Source organism: Clarias gariepinus, chromosome 3 (genome assembly GCF_024256425.1).
Source record: "Clarias gariepinus isolate MV-2021 ecotype Netherlands chromosome 3, CGAR_prim_01v2, whole genome shotgun sequence".
Classification (NCBI taxonomy): domain Eukaryota; kingdom Metazoa; phylum Chordata; class Actinopteri; order Siluriformes; family Clariidae; genus Clarias; species Clarias gariepinus.
This window is the reverse complement of record NC_071102.1, coordinates 3,620,775-3,641,320: the sequence shown is the minus strand read 5'-3', so window position 1 is coordinate 3,641,320 and position 20,546 is coordinate 3,620,775. Positions and strand designations below refer to the sequence as shown.

Here is a 20,546-nt window from a genome sequence, read left to right as displayed (position 1 = left end):
TTTTCACTTAGGGTAACCATTGCAGTAATTCTGATTTTCATTACATTTACTTAATTTTGTACATCATTGTATTCAAGTCTACTTAATTCAACATTAATTGTACTCTTTGAATGTGGGAGGGAATTCACACGCACGGGACTAACATGCAGAGTACGCACACACACACACGCACGCACGCACACACAAACTGTGGGAATCAATTTCTCAGCCCTGGTGGTGCAAGGCTACAGTGCTAACCACTATGCCACCATTCTGCTCTACATCCTTTAATATAATGAAATGAGGGATTGCTCAAGACTTTCACATGGTACTGTACCATAATATAGCATTAAAGTTAATTATGATGCCACGATTGAAAGCAAAACATTTTTGCTAGACCATTTATTAGGTCTATCAATACTTAAGCATCAAACATTGTCACACATATAAATCACGTGCTACAGTATGTAGGTTCCCTTGTGTATACGGATTGGCCATAGTGTGTGACTGGATGTGTGAGTGTGTGCGCTCTGCAATGCGTACTGTAGGATAAGCAGTATAGATAATAGATGAGTGAATGAAATAAATAGTCAGAAGCTTTACAAAACAAATTCCAAACCATATATTAAAACTGTGTTCTATATAGACTTTGGAAACTGCATTCTCATATTACTGTATATAAATTATGGTGTAGATTGATACTGTAATTTACAAAGTTTTATCCTAACTGGGTCCAAACATTAGCTACCATCCAGGGATCAAATGGTTAATGTTTTTGCCTCTTTCCAAACACTTTTGTTTGAGCCACTATTCATTCTTTCTCCTGTCTTGAGACAGAATTCGGCTGCTTGAACGATCTCCCTGACAACAGCAGACAGTGAGGTGAAAAAATCCCAGGAGGAGGTTTTTTGAAGGTATGTTGAATTTGATATATGGTTGTGATTTGTATTAGTAAACTGTGATTGTTAATTTCTAATTTCCAGTATAGCTACTAATGCTGTGCACTTCTGAGAAGTTTAGTCCTTCATCCTGGCTGTATACGATGTGATCCGCATTTTGAAGCAGCACTTTGTCATTTCCTCCTTCACAGGAACATAATGGATCTTCAGGAATATTTCAGAAGAATCGGGTTCAGCGGGGTGTACGAGAAACCCGATCTGGCCACGCTCCGTACCGTGCACAAGCTGCATGTGATGAGCATTCCCTTCGAGAACCTCAGCATCCACTGTGGAGAGCGGAACACCATGGACCTGCAAATTATTTATGAGAAGATTGTAAAAAAGCGCCGTGGAGGATGGTGCATGGAAAACAATCAGCTCTTCTCCTGGGTGCTTGGAGAGATGGGCTACAAATACACCACGCTGGGCTGCAAAGTCTTCAACACGCTCAAAAATGACTTCAACCCTTTTAATTCACACCTTGTAAACATGGTGGATATCGAAGGCAAGCCGTATATCGCCGACGTGAGTTACGGAGTGTCGGGACAAATTTGGCATCCGTTAGAAATGATCGCAGGAAAGGATCAAGAACAGCCGGCGGGGATTTTCCGCCTGCTGAACGATGGTCAGAGGTGGACATTGGAGAAGACTGCAAGGAAGCCTGTGGTCCAGAATGAAGCCTTCACCAATTCCAGCCTCGTTGACAAACGTGTCACAAAGACAATGTACTCTTATTTGCTAATTCCACGTGGAATTGACCATTTTCTGAACACATGCGAGTTCCTGCAGACCAGCCCTGAGTCTCTGTTCACCCAGAAATCCATTTGTTCCCTCCAGACTCCGACTGGATTCAGAGCTCTGATTGGTTGGACCTACAGCGAGGTTACATTTAATCCTGAGGAAGATACAGACAACATCAAGATGAGAGATGTAGCTGACAGTGAGATCGAGACCATACTCAAGGAAAAGTTTAATATCATCTTAGTTAATAAACTCACACCAATAAACAACAAAGCTGCATTTAAAATGTAAAGCATGGTAAAGCAAAGATACACTTACAGCATCTTTAATGATCTACAGTAGATAAAAAAAACCCTAACAATAAATTGTTTCCTTAGTCTTAAATATACAAGACAAGTTCTGAACATTTGATTGTGCAGAATTACAGAATTAGTTATGTGAGAAGTGAAAGTAAAAAAAATGTTTGAATCTATATAATCCCCTGCTGTTCCAATGCGTGTATACCAGCGTTTTACTAATGCTTGGATACCTTCAAGGTAGAAAGTTTTTTCAGTATGCCAGAACCATGATCAGACTGCCTGCTTCACGTCTAAAACGCTAGCCTCCCAGGAACTTCTTTAATGGCCCAAGCATGTGGAAAATGGCGTGAAGCGAGGTCACAATGTGAAAATGACTTCCAGCTGAGTTCCTTTAATGTGCAAGTCGTGTTGATGAATGATTGTGAGTACAGTTCCTACGGACAGATGCGTCTCCTCTGCAAGTTTTAAGGATCTTCATGGGAATTCAGAGCCATCTCGACCGGGATCATCATTCACAGGCGTACATCCTTCTTTAAAACGTTTGCACCATTCGGATGTTTCACTGTGCTGGAAGTCTTCTGTATTATTACGCCAATCAGTTTTATGCCTATTAATATAAGACCTTCCATCACAAGTCCCAGTTTGACTTGAACACGCCATGGAAATGCCTTAGTCTGTAGGAACCATAGTAATTTCTACTACATAGCTAAATTGACTTGGAGGCTATTAGTCAGGTGTAGCCACAAATTAATGGAATAAGGCCACAAGTTTTTGGATCGGAATTTAAACATACTGTGGCCATTATTACATAACTTGAGCTCAGAACTTAATATGTTATTGGAACGTCATGCTGAATAGTTGGCCTCCAGTTTATCATGTAGCAGAAACAATAGAAGAAATACATTTGAATTGAGAATTCACTGCGACTCAATGAAACACATGCTATAATATCTTTATGTAGCAACACCAGTGGCTTCAGTATGTTTTGATGCATCATTTGACATTTGAAATAAAGTATCTAATATTATAAATCATCTTTATGCTTAAATTCATTTGTACAGAACTTTTACAGTCAGTAAAATAACTTTGCAACCATTAAAATTCTCATTACCGTGCTGTGCTCAAGAAATGTCATTCTGGTTCCCTATGTCTAGTATTAATTCATTTCCACACCTTATCAAAGGATAACATATTACTGCTTAGAAGTGAAGGTAATTAACTAATGAATCTCCCATTTCATTTAAATTAATTAATATCCCAATCACGCCCAAAACAAAAAATAAACCTTAAATAGTTTTTTAACGTTTTTTTTTAGGGGTTTTTTTATCTATAAGACTTTCTAGTAACCATCTACATTTACTGTACTTGAGTACATATTTCATTACTTAATCTACTCGGCGACTGCCCCCATTGTCTTGATAAAAGCTGGTCATATACCTGTATAAAAAAACATTGGGCATGTTGGCAACCGCTTCTTCTTTTGATCTGAGCCATAACTCTTAGACTCATAGAATCTTAGAGACTCTTCAAAAGTTTTCAGTTGGTACAAGAATTACAATGTATGAAATCTAAATGCTTCTGTCTTTTGTTACATTGTTAAAAATCACAGTTTAACAACTAAGCAAACCAGGACTTTATGCTAGCGGACCAAAATTTTTGTATTATTTTTTTATTTGGTCCAAACCAGGAGGACCAAATACAATTCTGAACACACCCCTAAGTAAATTTCAAAGTGAGTATTTTTGTACTTTTACTTAAGTAGATATGTAAAAGTATGACTAAGTACAGGATTTGTGTACTTTGCCCACCTCAGCAGTCTGATACCTGGACCGAATGTCTAAATGTGCAAGCACGGAGCTGTGCAGACACGAGCTGAACACACAAGAGGAACAAGAGCTGTGCAAACTCTTAAGAATAATATAATAATAATATTTAATTATTTGTCACATCCACCTTATAATACAATGAAATTATTTTTTCTAACATCCCAATTAGGAAGCTGGGCTCAGAGTGCTGAGACAGCCAGGATACAGCACTCCTGGAGCAGATAGGGTGAAGGTCCTGGCTCAAGGCCACCGTTTCAGCCACCACTGACCATAGAAGCCAGCGAGCAAGCAACTTTGGTGAGACATCAGCTCTGCCAATTCATCTTTTTCTTTGCAAGTGTTTTCATAAATGAAATCATAATTGGATGTGATGGATCTGCACATACAGTAATAGTCTATGTTGGTGATGTGAAATAAAAAAAAATAAACATAAAAAATTTTTTTTTTAATGTTTTAATCTGAAAATTTGCATGTGCATATGTATTCACCCCCTTTCCTTTGAAGTCCCTCAAAAGTTCTAGTGCAACTAATTAACTTCAGGAGTCACATAATTAGTGCAGTGAAGTCCACCTTTGTGCAATCTAATTGTCACATGATCTGTTAGTATAAACACACCTTTTCTGAAAAGCCCCAGAGGCTGCGAGACCACTAAGCAAGAGGTATCACACCATGAAGACCAAGGAGCTCTCCAAACAAGTCAGGGACAAAGTTGTTGAGAAGAACAAGTCAGAGTTGGGTTATAAAAAAATATGCAAATGTTTGATAATTCCCCGGAGCACCGTCAAATCCATCATCAATTTTCTCTCTCTCTCTCTTTGTCAGCCTGCACTGATTCCGTTTGGACATGCATCATTGGACACTGTGCCCCTTCACACACACACACCCCTCCTCCTCTCGCCTTCACACACACACACACATACACACACTTGCTGTAATGCTCTGTCGTGATTCTTTTCAAAGGTAAAATTTAGGTTTTATTTGTTTTTTTTGTTTTGTTTTTACTTGTTACTATTTTTTTAGATGTTTCCCGAAGAGGCAGTGTGTGTGTGTGAGTGTGAAAGTCGTCTCGCACAAATAAGAGGAGAGGAAGGGTTACTGCGTAAGACGAGAAAAGGGAGAGGGTGTCGCACAAACACACACGCACACACATACAAACACATATAACACTCAGGATTTATTTTTTACTTTTTTTAAAGGTTAAGTGCAGGTTTTGTAAATGAAATAATGCAAACATTCATATACTGTAATCCATTTTATGAGGCAACAAAACATGAAAAATTCCAAGAAGGGTAAATACTTTTGCAAGGCACTGTATTTATTTTCCTGTTTGTTCCATTTAAATTTTTCATTCCTCGAACTTGTTTAAAGACCTGATTTTAATAGTATTTTTTACATATAACGAATAGTGTGTTTGTTGAATGAATTACAAGGGCCATTTTTTGTGTTTTTTATGCTTTATGCCTTTCATTTATGATGGGTGTGAAGTTATCAAACCGGTTTCACTGGTGGCGAATTGGGGGTTTTAAGCCGAATTAACAGGACCAACCAGACCATCACCGCCTAAAATGTATTCACTCATTATCTTCTAAACCGCTTTATCCTGTATTCAGTGTCGCAGGGACCTGAAGCCCATCCCAGGAGGCTTAGGGCATGAGGCAGGGTACACCCTGGACAGAGTGCCAATCCATCGCAGGGCGCCTAAAATTATTTTCCCCAGCAAAACATCAAATAAATAAAAATACAAATGTTTTAGTTTCATTCAATGAACACAAAAATATGACAAAATGGTAATCTCGAAATTTTGAACTACAACTGAAAGAACTTTAAACAACATATTTATATATTTATTACATGTTTCTTCTGTATGTGTCTCAAACCAGAATTTATTAATGGCAGCAATTAAATCTGACTTTGTAAATTAAGGATGTCTTGAAACATAATAACAATGATTAGTTTTATTTATTTATTTATTTTGAAATTGTATTAAAAAAATCATGGGTTGTGTTTAGAGTGATAAAAAAATTAATACAATGCATGTTATGATAAGGAAAATCTACGTATTTTCCATTCCAATTAATAAAAAACTGTTTTAATTTCAATTGGCTCGGGTGACACCAGATTTCACCAGGACTCGCATTGATGTCTTAGCTGTTTACACCTGTACACACTGATTCCTCACACAAAACGCTGCCTTTTGTAAAGTTAAATGTTCATGTGAACATTTTACATTCGCTAAAAGGCATATTCACAACCACATATCAGTCATTCACAGACAACGTGCATTGTGCTACAGTATGTTGTTTTTTTATGATCTGAGTCGAATAAAGCTGCTCACAACGGCACTCACTTACACTTTAATAAAAGGCAGAATTTATTTAGCAAGTATATGTTTGTGTTTTGTTGCATTTCTGGAGGATCAGTCATAATGTACTCAGATCACAAATAATTATTCAGTGCTGGACAAAAACAGCAAAAAAAAGCACGATGATTACTATTTTATAAAAAGCCTAAAGTGCTTTTAAGTCATTTTCTCTGGGAAAGATTCTTATTCTTAAAATTCTTATTCTCTATATTCGTGCCAAATATAGTACTTCAGAGCATGCCACACCACCTCAATGGGATTCATGTCAGGGGATTCTGCGGGTATGAAAACAAAACATTTTCTAATAGGTGTTTTACCTGGACCACACTTTTCAGGACCCTTGAGAGCTGTGTTAACTTGTTAATGAAAAAATATGGGGGAAAATATGTCTCCATGGCATTCAAGTGGAAGTATATCGTGATTTATGAACTGGGAAATGCCCCCCAGCACCTTCCAGTATGTTCCAGCTGGGGGGCATTTCCCAGACCATAAATCATGATGTAGTATTGATAGTGAATAAGTATTTCTAGGACCTAAAATTTTCTAATAATCTCCCTTAGATGCCCCCCAGCATCTTACAGCATCTTTTAAATGCCTTTAAGAGATGGCACAGTGCCATAGTGATTGGCACCGTGTCCTTGCACCTTCAAGGTGAACGGTGTTTCTGCCTTGGGTTTGTGTGCATGGAGTTTGCATGTTCTCTGCTTGCCCCGAGTCCCCTTGGATAGTCTCAAGGCATCAAGGCCTTCTGTGAAGCTGTAAAGGATAAGCGGTATAGGAAATGAGTGAGTGAGTCAGGTTCCCAAGCAAACACCAGGTTCCACAAACTCTGCTTCTCAGTCTCCTCAAGAACAAACTGTTTCCCAGAATCCTGCTTAACTGCTTAACAGACACCTTAAATGGCCACATGATCAGTAATCACTGAGCTCGTCCCTTTGATCATCTGACTCACTGCTTGTTTTTAAGTTGAGTTTGAATTAACCTTCTGGCAAAACTTAAAGGCTGTTGCGCAACAAATTTAAATAAAATCAGACATATTAACTCGTGACAACCTGACAGAGCTGCTACTTTTCACAAACTTCTTTTCTGAGAATCGTTTGCACAGCAGCACATCGGCAGCAGTTCGTTCTTTGTGCTTCTCAAGAACATAATGGATATTCAGGAATACTTCAAAAGAATCGGATTCAGTGGAGTGTATGAGAAACCCGATCTGGCCACGCTCCACATAATCCACAAACTGCATGTGATGAGCATTCCATTCGAGAACCTCAGCACCCACTGTGGAGAGCAAAACACCTTGGACCTGCAGATAATTTATGAGAAGATTGTGAGAAATCCTCGTGGAGGATCATGCCTCGAAAGCAACCTGCTCTTCTCCTGGTTGCTGAAAGAGATGGGCTATAAATGCACCATGCTGGGCTGTAAAGTCTTCAACGTATTTACAAATGAAAAAAGCATCTTGGATGAACATCTCATTAACCTGGTGGAGATCGATGGCAAGCGGTATATCACTGATGTGAGTTTTGGATTTTTGTGCCAAATCTGGTACCCAGTAGAAATGATCTCAGGTAAAGATCAAGAGCAGCCGATGGGGATTTTCCGTCTGCTGAACGATGGTGAGACCTGGACCTTGGAGAAGACTGGAAGGAAGGTGGTTTTCCAGAATGAAGCCTTTGCCAATTCCAGATACGCTGACAAGAAACTGACAAAATCAGCTTACTCTTTTGTGTTAACACCACGTGGGATTGACCATTTTTTGAACACAAGCAAATACCTGCAGACCAGCCCTGAGTCTATGTTCACCCAGAAATACATTTGTTCCCTCCAGACTCCCACTGGATTCAGAGCTCTGACTGGATGGAGGTACATGGAAGTCACACTTGACCTAGAGGAAGACACAGAAATCATCGAGATTAAAGATTTAGCTGACAGTGAGATAGAGACTACACTTAAAGAAAAGTTTAATATTGTTTTAACTAATAAACTGACACCAATCAACAAAAAAGATGAACATAAAAAGTAGGATTCAGTATGTATAGAGTGTGCTGATCTTTTATCACACATATCTCTACTGATTTAATAATACTACATTTTATTTGTCAGTTTAACAAACGGAACGTTAAATGTATATCTAGCTGTTGGGAACGTATTTGGGTAAATTTACTTAAGTTGTAACTTAACTTCTGATTTATTTGCTTAAAAAAGTCACTTGCCAAATAACACCAACAGTTTACACAAATAAAACTTCAGAACTGTGTGTGAATGTGTGTTGTAACTAGACGTAATCACCAGTAATGTTTTGTCTGCAGACATGGTTCTTAAGTGCGCGGGCAGCTGTGTTTTCAGGCACATGATGTACATTACCTACAGGGGGCAGTGGTGTTTCAATATAATTATCATTTACAGACCTCCAGGGCCGTACTCCGAATTTCTCGGTGAATTTGCAGATTTCCTCTCAAACCTAGTCATTTCTGTAGACAACGTGTTATTTGCTGGAGATTTTAATATTCATTTTGAGAATCCAGAAGACCCCCTGCGTAGAGCATTTATGTCCATACTGGACTCATTAGGAGTAAATCAGTGTGTAGTAGGACCCACTCATAAAGCAAGTCGTACTTTAGATTTAATAATATTCTTTGGATTAGGTATAAGAAATATAATTCAAATTCCACAGTCTGAAGTTATCTCAGATCACTATCTTGTCTCAATTAAAGTGTCTCATAGTAATAATGTACGCACAGCGCCGCGCTACTAAATTAAACGTACATTCACATTAACTACCACACAGAGCTTTATTAATAATCTCCCAGAGTTATCAACTTTGATTGGATCGCCATCTGACTCCACAGAACTCGATCAGACGACTGAATATTTAGAGTCAACATTCCGTTATACTTTAGATAATGTAGTTCCAGTTAAAAGAAAAATTATTAGAGATAAGAAACCACACACGCACTTTAAAACAAACCGCTCGAAATTAGAACGCAAATGGCATCAAACTAAATTGTTAGTATTCCAAATAGCATGGAAGGAGAGCATCCTGAACTATGAAAAAAAAAAAAGCTCTCAGTGACGCTCGATCATTGTTTCTCTCCACTCTTAGTGAAAATAACAAAAACTATCCTAGATTTCTATTTAATACTGTCAAAAAATAACTAGAAATAAGACAACTGCAGAAATCTCCACAACAACAACATACAGTACAGTAGTGAGGACTTCATAAACGTTTTCAATAACAATACAAATAAACAAATAAAAAATACAATAACGTAAATATTAGAAAAAAAATTCCAGCTTTGAAACCAAACAATTTAAGTTATACCGATGATAAACTAATCACACCACATCAGAACCTGGAATACTTTACTCCCCTTGAGGAGAATGAACTAATTTCACTCATCTTTTCTGCAAAATCTTCAACCTGTATATTAGATCCCATACCGGCACATTTTCTCAAGCAGATAGTACTAGCAATAACAGAACCCCTGTTAATAATAATTAATTCCTCAGCTCAGTACAGCTTTTGACACCATTGATCATCATATTCTTTTCCACAGATTAGAAAATGTAGTAGGAATTAAGGGAACGGCCCTCTTATGGCTCAGATCCTATTTGGCTGATCGTTATCAGTATTTAGATTTAAATGGTGACCATTCTGCATGTCCTCAAGTGGAGTTTGGTGTTCCACAGGGCTCAGGTTTAGGCTCACAGCTTTTTTCTCTTTACGTGCTTCCTCTTGGCAACATAATTCATAAGGATGGTATTAGTTTTTATTGTTATGCTGATGACACACAGTTATACATCTCAGAAAAACCAGATGAGGTAAACCAGCTTACTTACTGTAAGTTGCGCAATGTGTGCAGGACATAAGAGACTGGTTGTTAATTAACTTTCTTCTACTTAATCCTGATAAGACACAGTCCCACATGCAGCTAGAAGCAAGCTTTTTAATGGCCTTTCTGTTACATCAAGTGCAACAGTAAAAGTGTAATTATAGATTCCAGCCTTTTATTTGAAGAAAATGTACAGTAGATAATATTACCAGGATAGCATTATTTCACCTCAGAAATATTACCATGATAAGGAATATACTGTCACTAAACGATGCAGAAAATTAGTTCATGGTTTTATCACCTCTTTTATCACCTCTATTGTAACGCCTTACTGTCTGGTTGTTCCACATAAACAAGTTTTAGTTACAGTAGTTCAGAATGCAGCAGGAAGAGTTCTTGCTAGAACCAGAAGATATGAGCACATCACACCACACTGCATTGGCTCCCCGTGAAATTTCGCATCGATTTTAAAAGACTTCTTCTGAAGTATAAAGCATTAAATGGTCTCGCGCCGCAGTATCTGAGTAAACTGCTAGTGTCTTACAATCCGCCACGCCTACGTCGATCAAAGGATGCAGGCTGCTTGTCAGTACCGTATATTATGGAAACTACAGCAGGGGGCAGAGCTTTTTTTTACAAAGCCCCAAAGTTATAGAATAGTCTTTCAATTAATGTTCAGGACTCAGACACAGTCTCAGTGTTTACGTCTAGGCTAAAAACCTATTTATTCAGCGAGCATTTTAGTAAATAGATTTGTTTTGGGTAAAGGAGCAGATCTGGGGGACTCATGGACGTAGAGTATTATGGTAAACTGGTATCTTTAGATGCTGTCTTCCCCACTCGAATTGATCACTCAGGTTTGTTGATGGTAAAGTGATTGATTGCTTTACATTTCAGAATGCCCTCATGTCTGTGTTTTGTTTCTTCTGGCTCTCCCTTTTAGGTATGATGTCATAGTTAGTCCTGCCAGAGTCTCTGCTTGCACTCTGCACTAAGTATATATTCACCTTATACATTGTGCCACATTGACTAGACCGAACTGTTATCTGTCCTTCTCTTCTGCCTCTTCTCCCTCCTCTCTCTCTTTTCCTCTACTTATCTCTCTGTCGATCTATACATGTCGCTCCTGAGCTGCCAGTGATCCAGACCCCCTCTGCCGTCTGCACCTGTCGGACTTGTCCTGGTGTCCCGCTTCTGTAATCACGAGTAACGTTTTTTTTTTTTCTGTAGACATACAGTGGGTCTTAAAAAAGATATAATTCCAATAAGTTTAGGTATTTTACCATGGTAAAGTACCTTAGATGTAGGTGTATGATTAGACATACAGTTAGCATGTTGCTGTGCACGGTTTGTGATCTTTTCTGAGAATTGTGTATATTGGTAAAAGGACTGTGTAATATTCATGAACCTAAAAATGTGCACTTAAGTTGTACCAGTGTTTGTAGCTGATAAAGTGATCACTGTATGTGCATATTTTTGCTCATTTGTTTTACTGACTTCAGGCTGTTCAGAAACCTAACATGTGAACCACCCTGGGGTGAGAATCAGCTTGAAAACAGAAGCAGATATGCAAATAAAAATTTTTTTAAGAGGAATGTGCCTTTGATCAAACATGATGTTAATTTTGCAATATGTTTACATATCTAAGCTGTTGGCCAGTTGCCCTGAATCATATTTTAATCAGTATATAAAAAAAACCAAGTCATTAACATGTAAGTCATATGGAGGCCTGAAGACAGACAGACAAACGCTAGGAAACACATTAGCACTTTCTGGTTAGATGAGAGAGTTCCCGCATGCCAGCTGCAGATATATTTGTCCATCCACAGGCTATAGGACGTATTCCCTTATAAAGAAGAAGAAAGCACAGTTGTTTTATGGACAAAGGGGCATGGGAAAGTTTACAAATTCCAAATGTAAATTTCACATTAAGAAAAGTAAGCTTAATGAGCAATCCGGAGGTGACGATGACAAGGGAAAGATTCTTTGCGAGACAAAAAAAAAAAACTGTAAGAGAAACCAGAGACAACAAGGAAACCCATCTTCATGGGTGACACCAGATAGGACAATTGTAAATAATCTTCCTTAACCACAACTGTTAACCAGACTCTTTTCTGGTCTGTGTGCATTTTCTCCTTTGCATTGTGGGTGTACTCCGGGTCCTCTCAGAGGCCAAGGGCATCTCCAAATTGCCTGTAGTCTATGATTGGGTGTGTTAGTATGCATGAGCATGTGCGCTGCCCTGCAATGAGTTGGCATCACATCAAGAGTGTCACATGCCATGTGGCCTGAGCTCCCTGAGATAGGCTTCATTCACACCACCAACCTACAAAGAATAAGTGATAGAGAATCACCAAGTTAATATATAAAACAGACAAAAAGAATAGTGGAGGAAATGAAAGGTTATATGTTGTAAGATTTTCTAATATTATGCAAACTTTACTATGTATTTGCATTTCCTTAAGATGTATATGCATTTCCTTTCATATGTCTGTCTCTATGTCTCTCTATGGCTTGACATTAACATGACTATGACGTCTGAAAGTTGAGTCATGTCAAATAAACTTCTTTCTTGTTTAGTAGATATGTTTAACTACTTATGCAAGTAGCTTCTTCAGTCCAAGGGTGGGAGGGTTGTTAGATAGTAGTGAGGGACACTCCCTCCTAATTTTACCTTCTCCATTATTCACATAACCAGCCTTTTCAAATAGGGGAGGATCTTTTCACCTTGGAGGACTTATATGAGTTACTGAGAATATGAGTTACTTTCCAACTTGCCCTAGACTGAAGAAGCTACTTGGATGATTAGTGAAACGCATCTACTAATCAAGAAATAAGTCCAGTTGACATGATTCTACTTCCAGATAACCTCACCTTGATGACTGAGAATCTTCACAGACATATCACTCTGACATGTTAATGACTGGATATTTTCATGGACGGAAAATACAGTATGTGACACACGGCACGTGGACAAAAGCTTAAATATATGCTCTTTGCTGATAATAAACAAAGATCTTTAGATATTGTGCGTGCGTGTGTGTGTGTGTGTGTGTGTTTGACAGTCTCTCCCCCAATTCTGGGCCAGACGGTAGGTGTATTGAAGTGTAGCAATAATTTGCGTTCTTTCAATTTGTCTTAAAATTTGACTATTCAGGCATCTTTCTTAAAACTAACATAAGTTTACTTTATAAATTGGAAGAAGGTCATGTATGAAGGTCATGTAGGTTATGAGAAGTCGTGGAACATCAGTATATATATTCTGGGTGTTACCGATCTTGCCCTGTAAATTCAACAATATCTCTGGTAGAATCTAGTAGAAGTTATATATAAGTTATATATATATAAGTTATTTATTTTATTGTCTTATTTGTTTAATTTTGTGACAGTACTTTTTATAAAGTGGTGGATCTTTATAATATATGTAGATTATTTCATATTTAATTTCAAAATACTGGCAGTTTAGGATGTTAACTATTTTATCATTAAAACTGTAATCATTAAAACTGTTTTAAAAACTTTTATCATCTAAAAATGTAATCCTGCGCATGTCGTGTTAATGGTAAGTCTGCGCCTATATGCGCATTAGTGACTGCCCTGAATGCACCCGTGGAGCTTTAAAATGTTACGTAATCACTTTTTGTCCAATCAGAGCAGAGCTTTCTCTTGAGCCGTCGCGAGGCCTGGGAAGTCAGAGGAACCGGGTGAAGAGCGATGAACTCTCTAGAACAAGCCGAAGGTATTATAAATTATTATTAAAATATTTAAGACGCTAAATTACGCCACTTACATTTATAAGCGTTTTGTCCACCAGCTGTGCACGTTTGACTGAAATTTTATGATGACACGGGGAAAGTTAACGTAAAATTGTTGTCGGTGGCTAATCTCACAGCTAGCAACATGCTAACGCAACTAAGGTTAAATCCAGACGTCGTTGTTGTCATGGAGACGGTTAGGAGATGAGATAATGTTGGTGATGAGTGTTTAGGGTGTTGGATAACCCTGATGTTGGTGTTTGTGTGGTTTTGTGGGTCAGGGTTTGATTTGGGAGCAATACTAGAGCATTTTTACAGCATGACAACGTGTGTGTGTGTATGTGTGTGTGTGTGGCTGGTTAGTTAGTTAGTTAGTTTATTAATTCTTCAGTTTGTTAGTTAGATCTAGATCCCTCTGTTTTACCATATCAGCTTACCATCATTCCATGGTGAATCCTGACTGATACTCTGAAAAGTTAGTTTGGACAAATAATGAATTAAACAGTGTTGTTTTAGGAAAACAATCAATGATGGTGTGATTAGGCAGAGTTACTGCTGTCACCCTGGAGGTTATCCTCATAAGTGTTTGTTATATAAGAATTATTTTGATATAAGATTATATTATACATCCTTGCTGGCAGCCTTGGTGGCTCAGTGGTAGATTTCTGACCCGGGTTCGGCAATTCCCACTCAATGTCAAAAGCACAACCACTTAATGCAGTGCCGGTCCCAAACCTGGATAAAATGGGCAAGTTGCTTCAGGAAGGGTTTCTGGGGTAAAAATAATAATAATAAAAAAAACATTTATTAAGTTGTGTGCAAATAGAATGGTTCACTGTGGCGACACCTCGACAGGAGCAGCTGAAAGACTAACACCAGCATATTATATGTTGGTGTTAGTCTTTCAAGTAATTCTGACAGCATCATGTGTTCATGAAAACTTTTCTGTAAAAGTCTTGTTTATGGAACGCTTTTAATCTTGTTAAGAGTCTGGATTGCATGCAGTCACTTCAACATATAGGATCAAACTAGGTTGCAAAGTGAGCTGTCATGACAGTCCAGGAAGTGTCACTTGTCACAAATTTGAATCGTGTTGCCAGATTGTGCGAGTTTCTGTCTAATTGGATAAGTTATTTATTTATTTATTTATTTTTAACCAGCTTGGGCTGGAAAAGAAATGTATTTTCACTACTGAGGTTTACAGATAGTAAGTTACCTTGTTTGGGTTTTGTCAGTGAGATCTGGCAACCCTCACTGTGAGCCGTTCCTAGAAATAATTTGGAAGCTGCTGGCGTGACTGCAATAAACAAAACGTCTATAATTTGGCTTAGTAGTGCCTCGCATCACCTCGCACCTTCAGGGTCGGCGGTTTAATTTTTGCATAGATTCACATCTTTGTGCATAGATTTGCATGTTCTCCCCATACTTGTTGGGATTCTTCAGGTACTCTGGTTTCTTCCCACAGATTGAAGACATGCAGATTAGGCTAATTGCCATTTCCAAATTTCCTGTAGTGTGTGAATGACAATCAGGTGCCAAGCTGGCAACCCGACCCCTGAAGTAACTGACACAGAAATGAAGGATGTACCTCCAGGGTGGGGAGTATCCGTCGCCTGATATGCCAGATGGCACATAGACAGAAGAATATTTCCTTACCTGTAAAGAGAGCCGTTTTCTGATGGAAAAAAAACTAATGTATGTTCCCAGAAAGGAGTTACCAGTCCAGCACCCTCAATAAAACCAAATATTTGTTTTACTTATAAAACCCCACAAATTTGTATCTCTAATACTACTGACTATTTTCAAGCATAGAGTTCCCACACCAAATAATTACTGAGTTTATTTTATTACGCTTTAGTGGTGGCATTTTTATTATTATTTTTTCTGTATGTGCCCAAGATGTTTGCACAGTACTGTAAGTAAAACAGCTGCTTTACTGAGCATGCTGGAGAATAAGAAGTAGTTTTAGCACACTTTGTTTCCCTTCTAGGAGCCTACATTAGGTTTTTGTCTGAGAACTGCTCGGTCATGTAATATATTGCTTTCTTTACAGGCATGCAAATATTCTAATTTAACTTTTTTTTTTTTTTTTTTGTTTGGAAATAGTGAATGTTTTTTTGGTATATAATAATAATGCAGACCTGATAAACATTTAACAAAAATCATACTAAATCATTTTTTAACAAAAATGATACATATGCATCACTTTTACTGTAGAATCTCGCGAATGAGACAAAATATTAAGCGAGTACCCTAGCTGTCTCCATCTAAATGAAGCTGTGAGGAACATCAGTGTAACATAAGTGTAAAGTAACGTGTAAAGTCAACTTTTCATTTACATTATAGTAGCCATAAACAGTTACTCCGTCACTCTCCTCGCTTTTTCACTCTTTTACAGTACAGTTAATAATAGGGATGGAATAATCAGTCATCTTCCAATACGATATTATCACAACACCCAAGTGCTGATTCGCCTTTTATAAATATCTTCATTTTACTGCCTGGGATGCGTGTGGTGACTGAAAACGGTTACACTTTACCATGAAGACGATCCTGTCCTCGACTGATGCAGACAGCTGTTCTCTGAGGACTTGTGACTCCAGTCGCTTGATAGTTCAGGACTGGAGTTTCCTACAGTCTATCTGAGCCTACAATAAAGAACTGGACTCAATTTTAACTTAAACACATCTCCTGTTATACTGAACTTTCAGTCTCACACAGTATGAATGCAGATCAATCTCTGCTATCCGTTATCACCCAAATGAGGATGGGTTCCCTGTTGAGTCCGGTTTCTCACAAGGTATCTTCCTATTACCATCTCAGGGAGTTTTTCCTTGCCACTGTTGCAGTCGCCCTCGGCTTGCCCCATCAGGGACAGATTCACATCTCATACAAACTTGTCAATTGTTAAAAGCGCTATATAAATAAAATTTAATTGTATTAAATATCCAAATATCCTGAGTTACAATTTTAAGAATTCAAACCTTTAAAAAATAAGTTTAAAGTCATGACCAATGTTATATACCTGAGCTTTATTCAACAGCTTCATGACTGAATTGAACATGTAGTTTTTATTATTATGTCTAAACAAACCTGGCAAATAACCACCAAAATTGTGAATTGACCAGCAATTAATATATACGCAGATTCATTTTCTGATGGGTATTTATTTATTACCATCATGTGACAAAAGGGTCAAATAGTGCTGGATATTTGTGTATTTATTTATATATATATTTATATTATCAGTTGTTATTATTTGTTGTAATGCTGCCAGGGAGAGTTGTACCTAACATTTGTATAATAGTACACATTACATTTGGCGTCACTGTGGGTGTGTGAGACATCCTGCAGCAACAGACAACTTATTTTATTTACATTTTTTTTTTTAGATCTGAAGGCTTTCGAGAGGAGACTAACAGAGTATGTGTCCTGTCTGCAGCCAGCTACAGGCCGGTGGCGAAGTAAGTCACGCTGTCTTCTTTTCATTCTTAAATAACTAGCTGTATATTCAGTTAGTTATTTACTGTATGTTGGTCTCCAGAATTGTTGGCACCCTTCTAATTGGTTTGGGAAAAATGTCTTTGTGGTTAATGAAAGAAACCATTTGCATCTTCTTTTAGTCAGTTACATTGTTTTGTTTAGTTTTTTTAAATAATTTTCTTAACAGTGAATATTAAAGGCATAAAACCTTTTGGCATAAAACGAGTTCTGTTCTGGGGACACGTTTGTCAGTCTGATTTGTTTCTAAGTCAGACAAAGTCAGACAAAGTGAGTCTTGTACGCAATTGACACAAATATGCAAGGTGTAAAACAAAACAAGCAAACAGGTTTGGTGTTTTGGTTTCACGTTATACTCTCGAGAGACTGGGCTTTAAATCTCGAGGGGGAATCTCGGGGAATGCAGCAGGATCAGCTGACCTTGTTTAAAAGGAGCCCAGGAAGACGTTGTTGGGGGGGGGACAATGCTACATGGTGTTTACTGCATGCTTGAACAGGCGCAATTTTGTCTCAGAGCTGTTACGGACTGTAAACTCTGTTTTGTTGGAGATTTTCTAAGATAAGGATTATTCTCCATGGGACAGCTTTACAGGACAGTCATTTTCTATAATCATGCTGCCGGACTGATTCATTTAAACCGGTGAGGCTGACTCATTTCTCCCACACCCCCACACTAAAACTATTGTATATAATTGTAAATATTGGTATCTGGTGCACTGCAGTGTCTACTTTTTGTACAATACACGTGAGCTACTTCCATGATTTGTTGGTATCTTTGAATGTTCGTAGAACGGCGGTCCCTTTGTATTTGCAGAAATTCATACTCGAATGTTCGTAAGTGTGGGACTTATTGTATGTCTGTAGCTGTTGTCCGTCATATTTTTTGTCTCATTTCTTTGTCTGGACATTTTTTTTAAACCCATATATTTTAAAAGTGCCAATCATTTTGGTACTGACTCTTTTATCAGTGTTGATTTTTTTTTTTTTTTTTTTTTAAGACCTAAGTTATTAAAGCAATCCCCAGCTCTCTTTTTAGATTGTGTTGTCAGTAACCTTTGACTCTCACACTGTTCTATTTTATTCCAGTGATTTTGATCGTGGTGTCAGTTTGCACAGCGACCGGAGCTTGGAACTGGTTAATAGACCCAGACACTCAAAAGGTCAGAACAAGAGTTCAAGGTTAATGTTAAGACATTACTTGTCATTCTCTCGCACCCAAACCCTAACGTGTTCTCTCTATTTTTTCGACAGGTGTCTTTCTTTTCGTCGTTATGGAATCATCCTTTTTTCACTATTAGCTGCATCACTCTCATCGGCTTGTTCTTCGCTGGAATACACAAACGCGTCGTCGCACCATCGATGTATCCTTATTTTATTGATTCTAAACAAACATTTGAGTGAGACTATAGTCTCGGGCATGGAAAATTAATGTGCGTATTATCATCTAAAATGTAATTATTACATAACACACTAAGTCAAAGTTGTGTGACACAGATGGACGAACAGCAAATCAGCACTGAAAACCAACCAAGGACGCAGTAGGAGACCAACTGTGACCAAGTGGATTTTAAAAGAGGGTTTGAGAGTTACATTTAACGAGGCACAGAAGCATGGCTTGTGATGGAGACTAGATAGACAGACAGACCGATGCTTTATTAATCATGAAGGAAATTCCAGCTGCACAGAAATGGGTTTCATATCCACAGAAAAAAATTTGGAATGAGGGGAAAAAAGTGAAAACAAGCAACTGAAACCAAAAGAGACAGAAAGAGAGAAAAGAGCTACCGGATGGGCTTCCACTCACGTTGGTGCCCAGAGTTTTATGTTGTCTACCTTTGTATAGAGGAACAGTTACACTATACAACATGTACAACCTGAGCAACCTGTTTCAAATAATTTTAAAAAATTTTAAAAAGCTCACTTTGCATTACTTTTAGCTGCTGTAATCATAAAGGCGCTTGCTCTTACTGAACAAGAACTATCTTTTTAGTGTTGTTTAGAGTATACCTTTATAGCACAGTAATATTTTCTAATCCTCATACTGTATATACACCTGGAGAAACATGGCCAGCCCCTTTTTAAGAAAGTAAATGATTGAGTTATTTCTCTTTTTCTCGTTCCTTTCTTCCTTGACCCTGAGGCAGTATTGCTGCACGCTGCCGGACAGTGCTAGCAGAATACAACATGTCCTGTGATGATGTGAGTGACAAAGTATCAATGATTTATCCTCCATAATTTCAAGAACTCATGATTTTTTTTTTTTTTTTTTTTTTTTAAACGATGTCTCTTTCTGCCTGATTCTAGACGGGGAAACTTATCCTAAAGCCGCGGCCTCACATCCAGTAGCTGATCTGGAGCTGAATGTTTTTTGTTTTTTTCCAGTCCGGTTTTGTTTGAAGAATATGACTGATGCAGTTTTAAAAGCCTCCCGTAGACATACACATACACACACAGAGTTTTACTTTACACCGTACATTAAGTGACTGTATTTCTAATGCTGTTCTTTTATTGTGTACCCAGTGTGGAGAGTTTGCTATTTTAAGCAAATGGCTTAACACAGTAATTATTAAATACACAGATCTCTTAATTAGAGAACTTTATATACATCTGAAAGAGACTCTGTTTCGATCAGTGGGTTTTGTACCATAAATAACATTGTATAACTACATAAGAGTCTTTTAAATTGTAGATTTGATTTTATGCATGTATACATTTATTTAAAAAACCAGACGTGCTGCTTTGTTTTTCTATATTTGTAGGTTTGGAAAAAATCTTTCTGATATGAATAATAAAATGGCTTCCTTTTTCTGATAATATTGAATACAAATCAGAATGAATTCACTTTCACAGCTCCGTGTCTAGTTCCTGAACTAAGGTCACTGTTTGTGGAGAGTTCAGATGTTCTCCATGTGAAAAGGTATGTACAAGGGGTGTTAAAGTCAAAGAGGGAGTTTTGATTGTGCAGAATGAGAGTAAAAACTCTCTATATATCTTTATATAATCCCCTGCTACACTAATGCACCTCTCCCATTGTTTCACTATTGCTAAGATACCATCAAGGTAGAAAGTTTTCTCAGTAGGCCGGAGCATGAAATGCTGGCCTCCCAGGAACTCCTTTAATGCTCTAAATCATGTGTGTCTTCTGCAAGTTTAGTGATAAGGTATCCATAATTTTTTTTGAGAATCAGACATTCCCTCTTTTACAGACTTTCGGATTTCTTTAAAACATTTGCACCATTTAGCTGTTTTACTGCGGCTAAGAGTCTCATCACTGCTGTAAATTAAAGTCGTCTGTAAACGTCAATCACCTTT

The 20,546-nt window shown here is 37.8% G+C and overlaps 3 protein-coding genes across 3 annotated transcripts; all 3 read left to right on the top strand.

The window, feature by feature from the left end:
* Positions 1-822: 822 nt before the first annotated feature.
* LOC128519366 (arylamine N-acetyltransferase, pineal gland isozyme NAT-10-like) lies at positions 823-1,974 on the top strand. Its single transcript, XM_053493073.1, has 2 exons — positions 823-893; positions 1,070-1,974. Exon 2 carries the CDS (start codon positions 1,077-1,079, stop codon positions 1,947-1,949), a length of 873 nt encoding a protein of 290 aa, XP_053349048.1. The 5' UTR covers positions 823-893; positions 1,070-1,076; the 3' UTR covers positions 1,950-1,974.
* Positions 1,975-7,214: 5,240 nt separating this feature from the next.
* Positions 7,215-8,396, top strand: LOC128519404 (arylamine N-acetyltransferase, pineal gland isozyme NAT-3-like). The gene has a single exon (XM_053493126.1). The coding sequence runs from the start codon at positions 7,296-7,298 to the stop codon at positions 8,166-8,168; it is 873 nt and encodes a 290-aa protein (XP_053349101.1). The 5' UTR covers positions 7,215-7,295; the 3' UTR covers positions 8,169-8,396.
* Positions 8,397-13,636: 5,240 nt separating this feature from the next.
* Positions 13,637-20,040, top strand: cnep1r1 (CTD nuclear envelope phosphatase 1 regulatory subunit 1). Its single transcript, XM_053492836.1, has 6 exons — positions 13,637-13,717; positions 17,126-17,197; positions 18,321-18,394; positions 18,486-18,595; positions 19,379-19,433; positions 19,539-20,040. Exons 1-6 carry the CDS (start codon positions 13,693-13,695, stop codon positions 19,578-19,580), a joined length of 378 nt encoding a protein of 125 aa, XP_053348811.1. The 5' UTR covers positions 13,637-13,692; the 3' UTR covers positions 19,581-20,040.
* The last annotated feature ends 506 nt before the right edge of the window (positions 20,041-20,546 follow it).

What these genes read in the sequence shown, in the direction of transcription:
- LOC128519366 (XM_053493073.1), top strand. Translation starts at nt 1,077, where the DNA reads ATGGATCTTCAGGAATATTTCAGAAGAATCGGGTTCAGCGGGGTGTAC.
- LOC128519404 (XM_053493126.1), top strand. Translation starts at nt 7,296, where the DNA reads ATGGATATTCAGGAATACTTCAAAAGAATCGGATTCAGTGGAGTGTAT.
- cnep1r1 (XM_053492836.1), top strand. Translation starts at nt 13,693, where the DNA reads ATGAACTCTCTAGAACAAGCCGAAG. An exon ending in TAGACCCAGACACTCAAAAG is followed by an intron (nt 18,395 to 18,485) that starts GTCAGAACAAGA and finishes TTTTTTCGACAG; the next exon opens with GTGTCTTTCTTTTCGTCGTT. An exon ending in CGCGTCGTCGCACCATCGAT is followed by an intron (nt 18,596 to 19,378) that starts GTATCCTTATTT and finishes ACCCTGAGGCAG; the next exon opens with TATTGCTGCACGCTGCCGGA.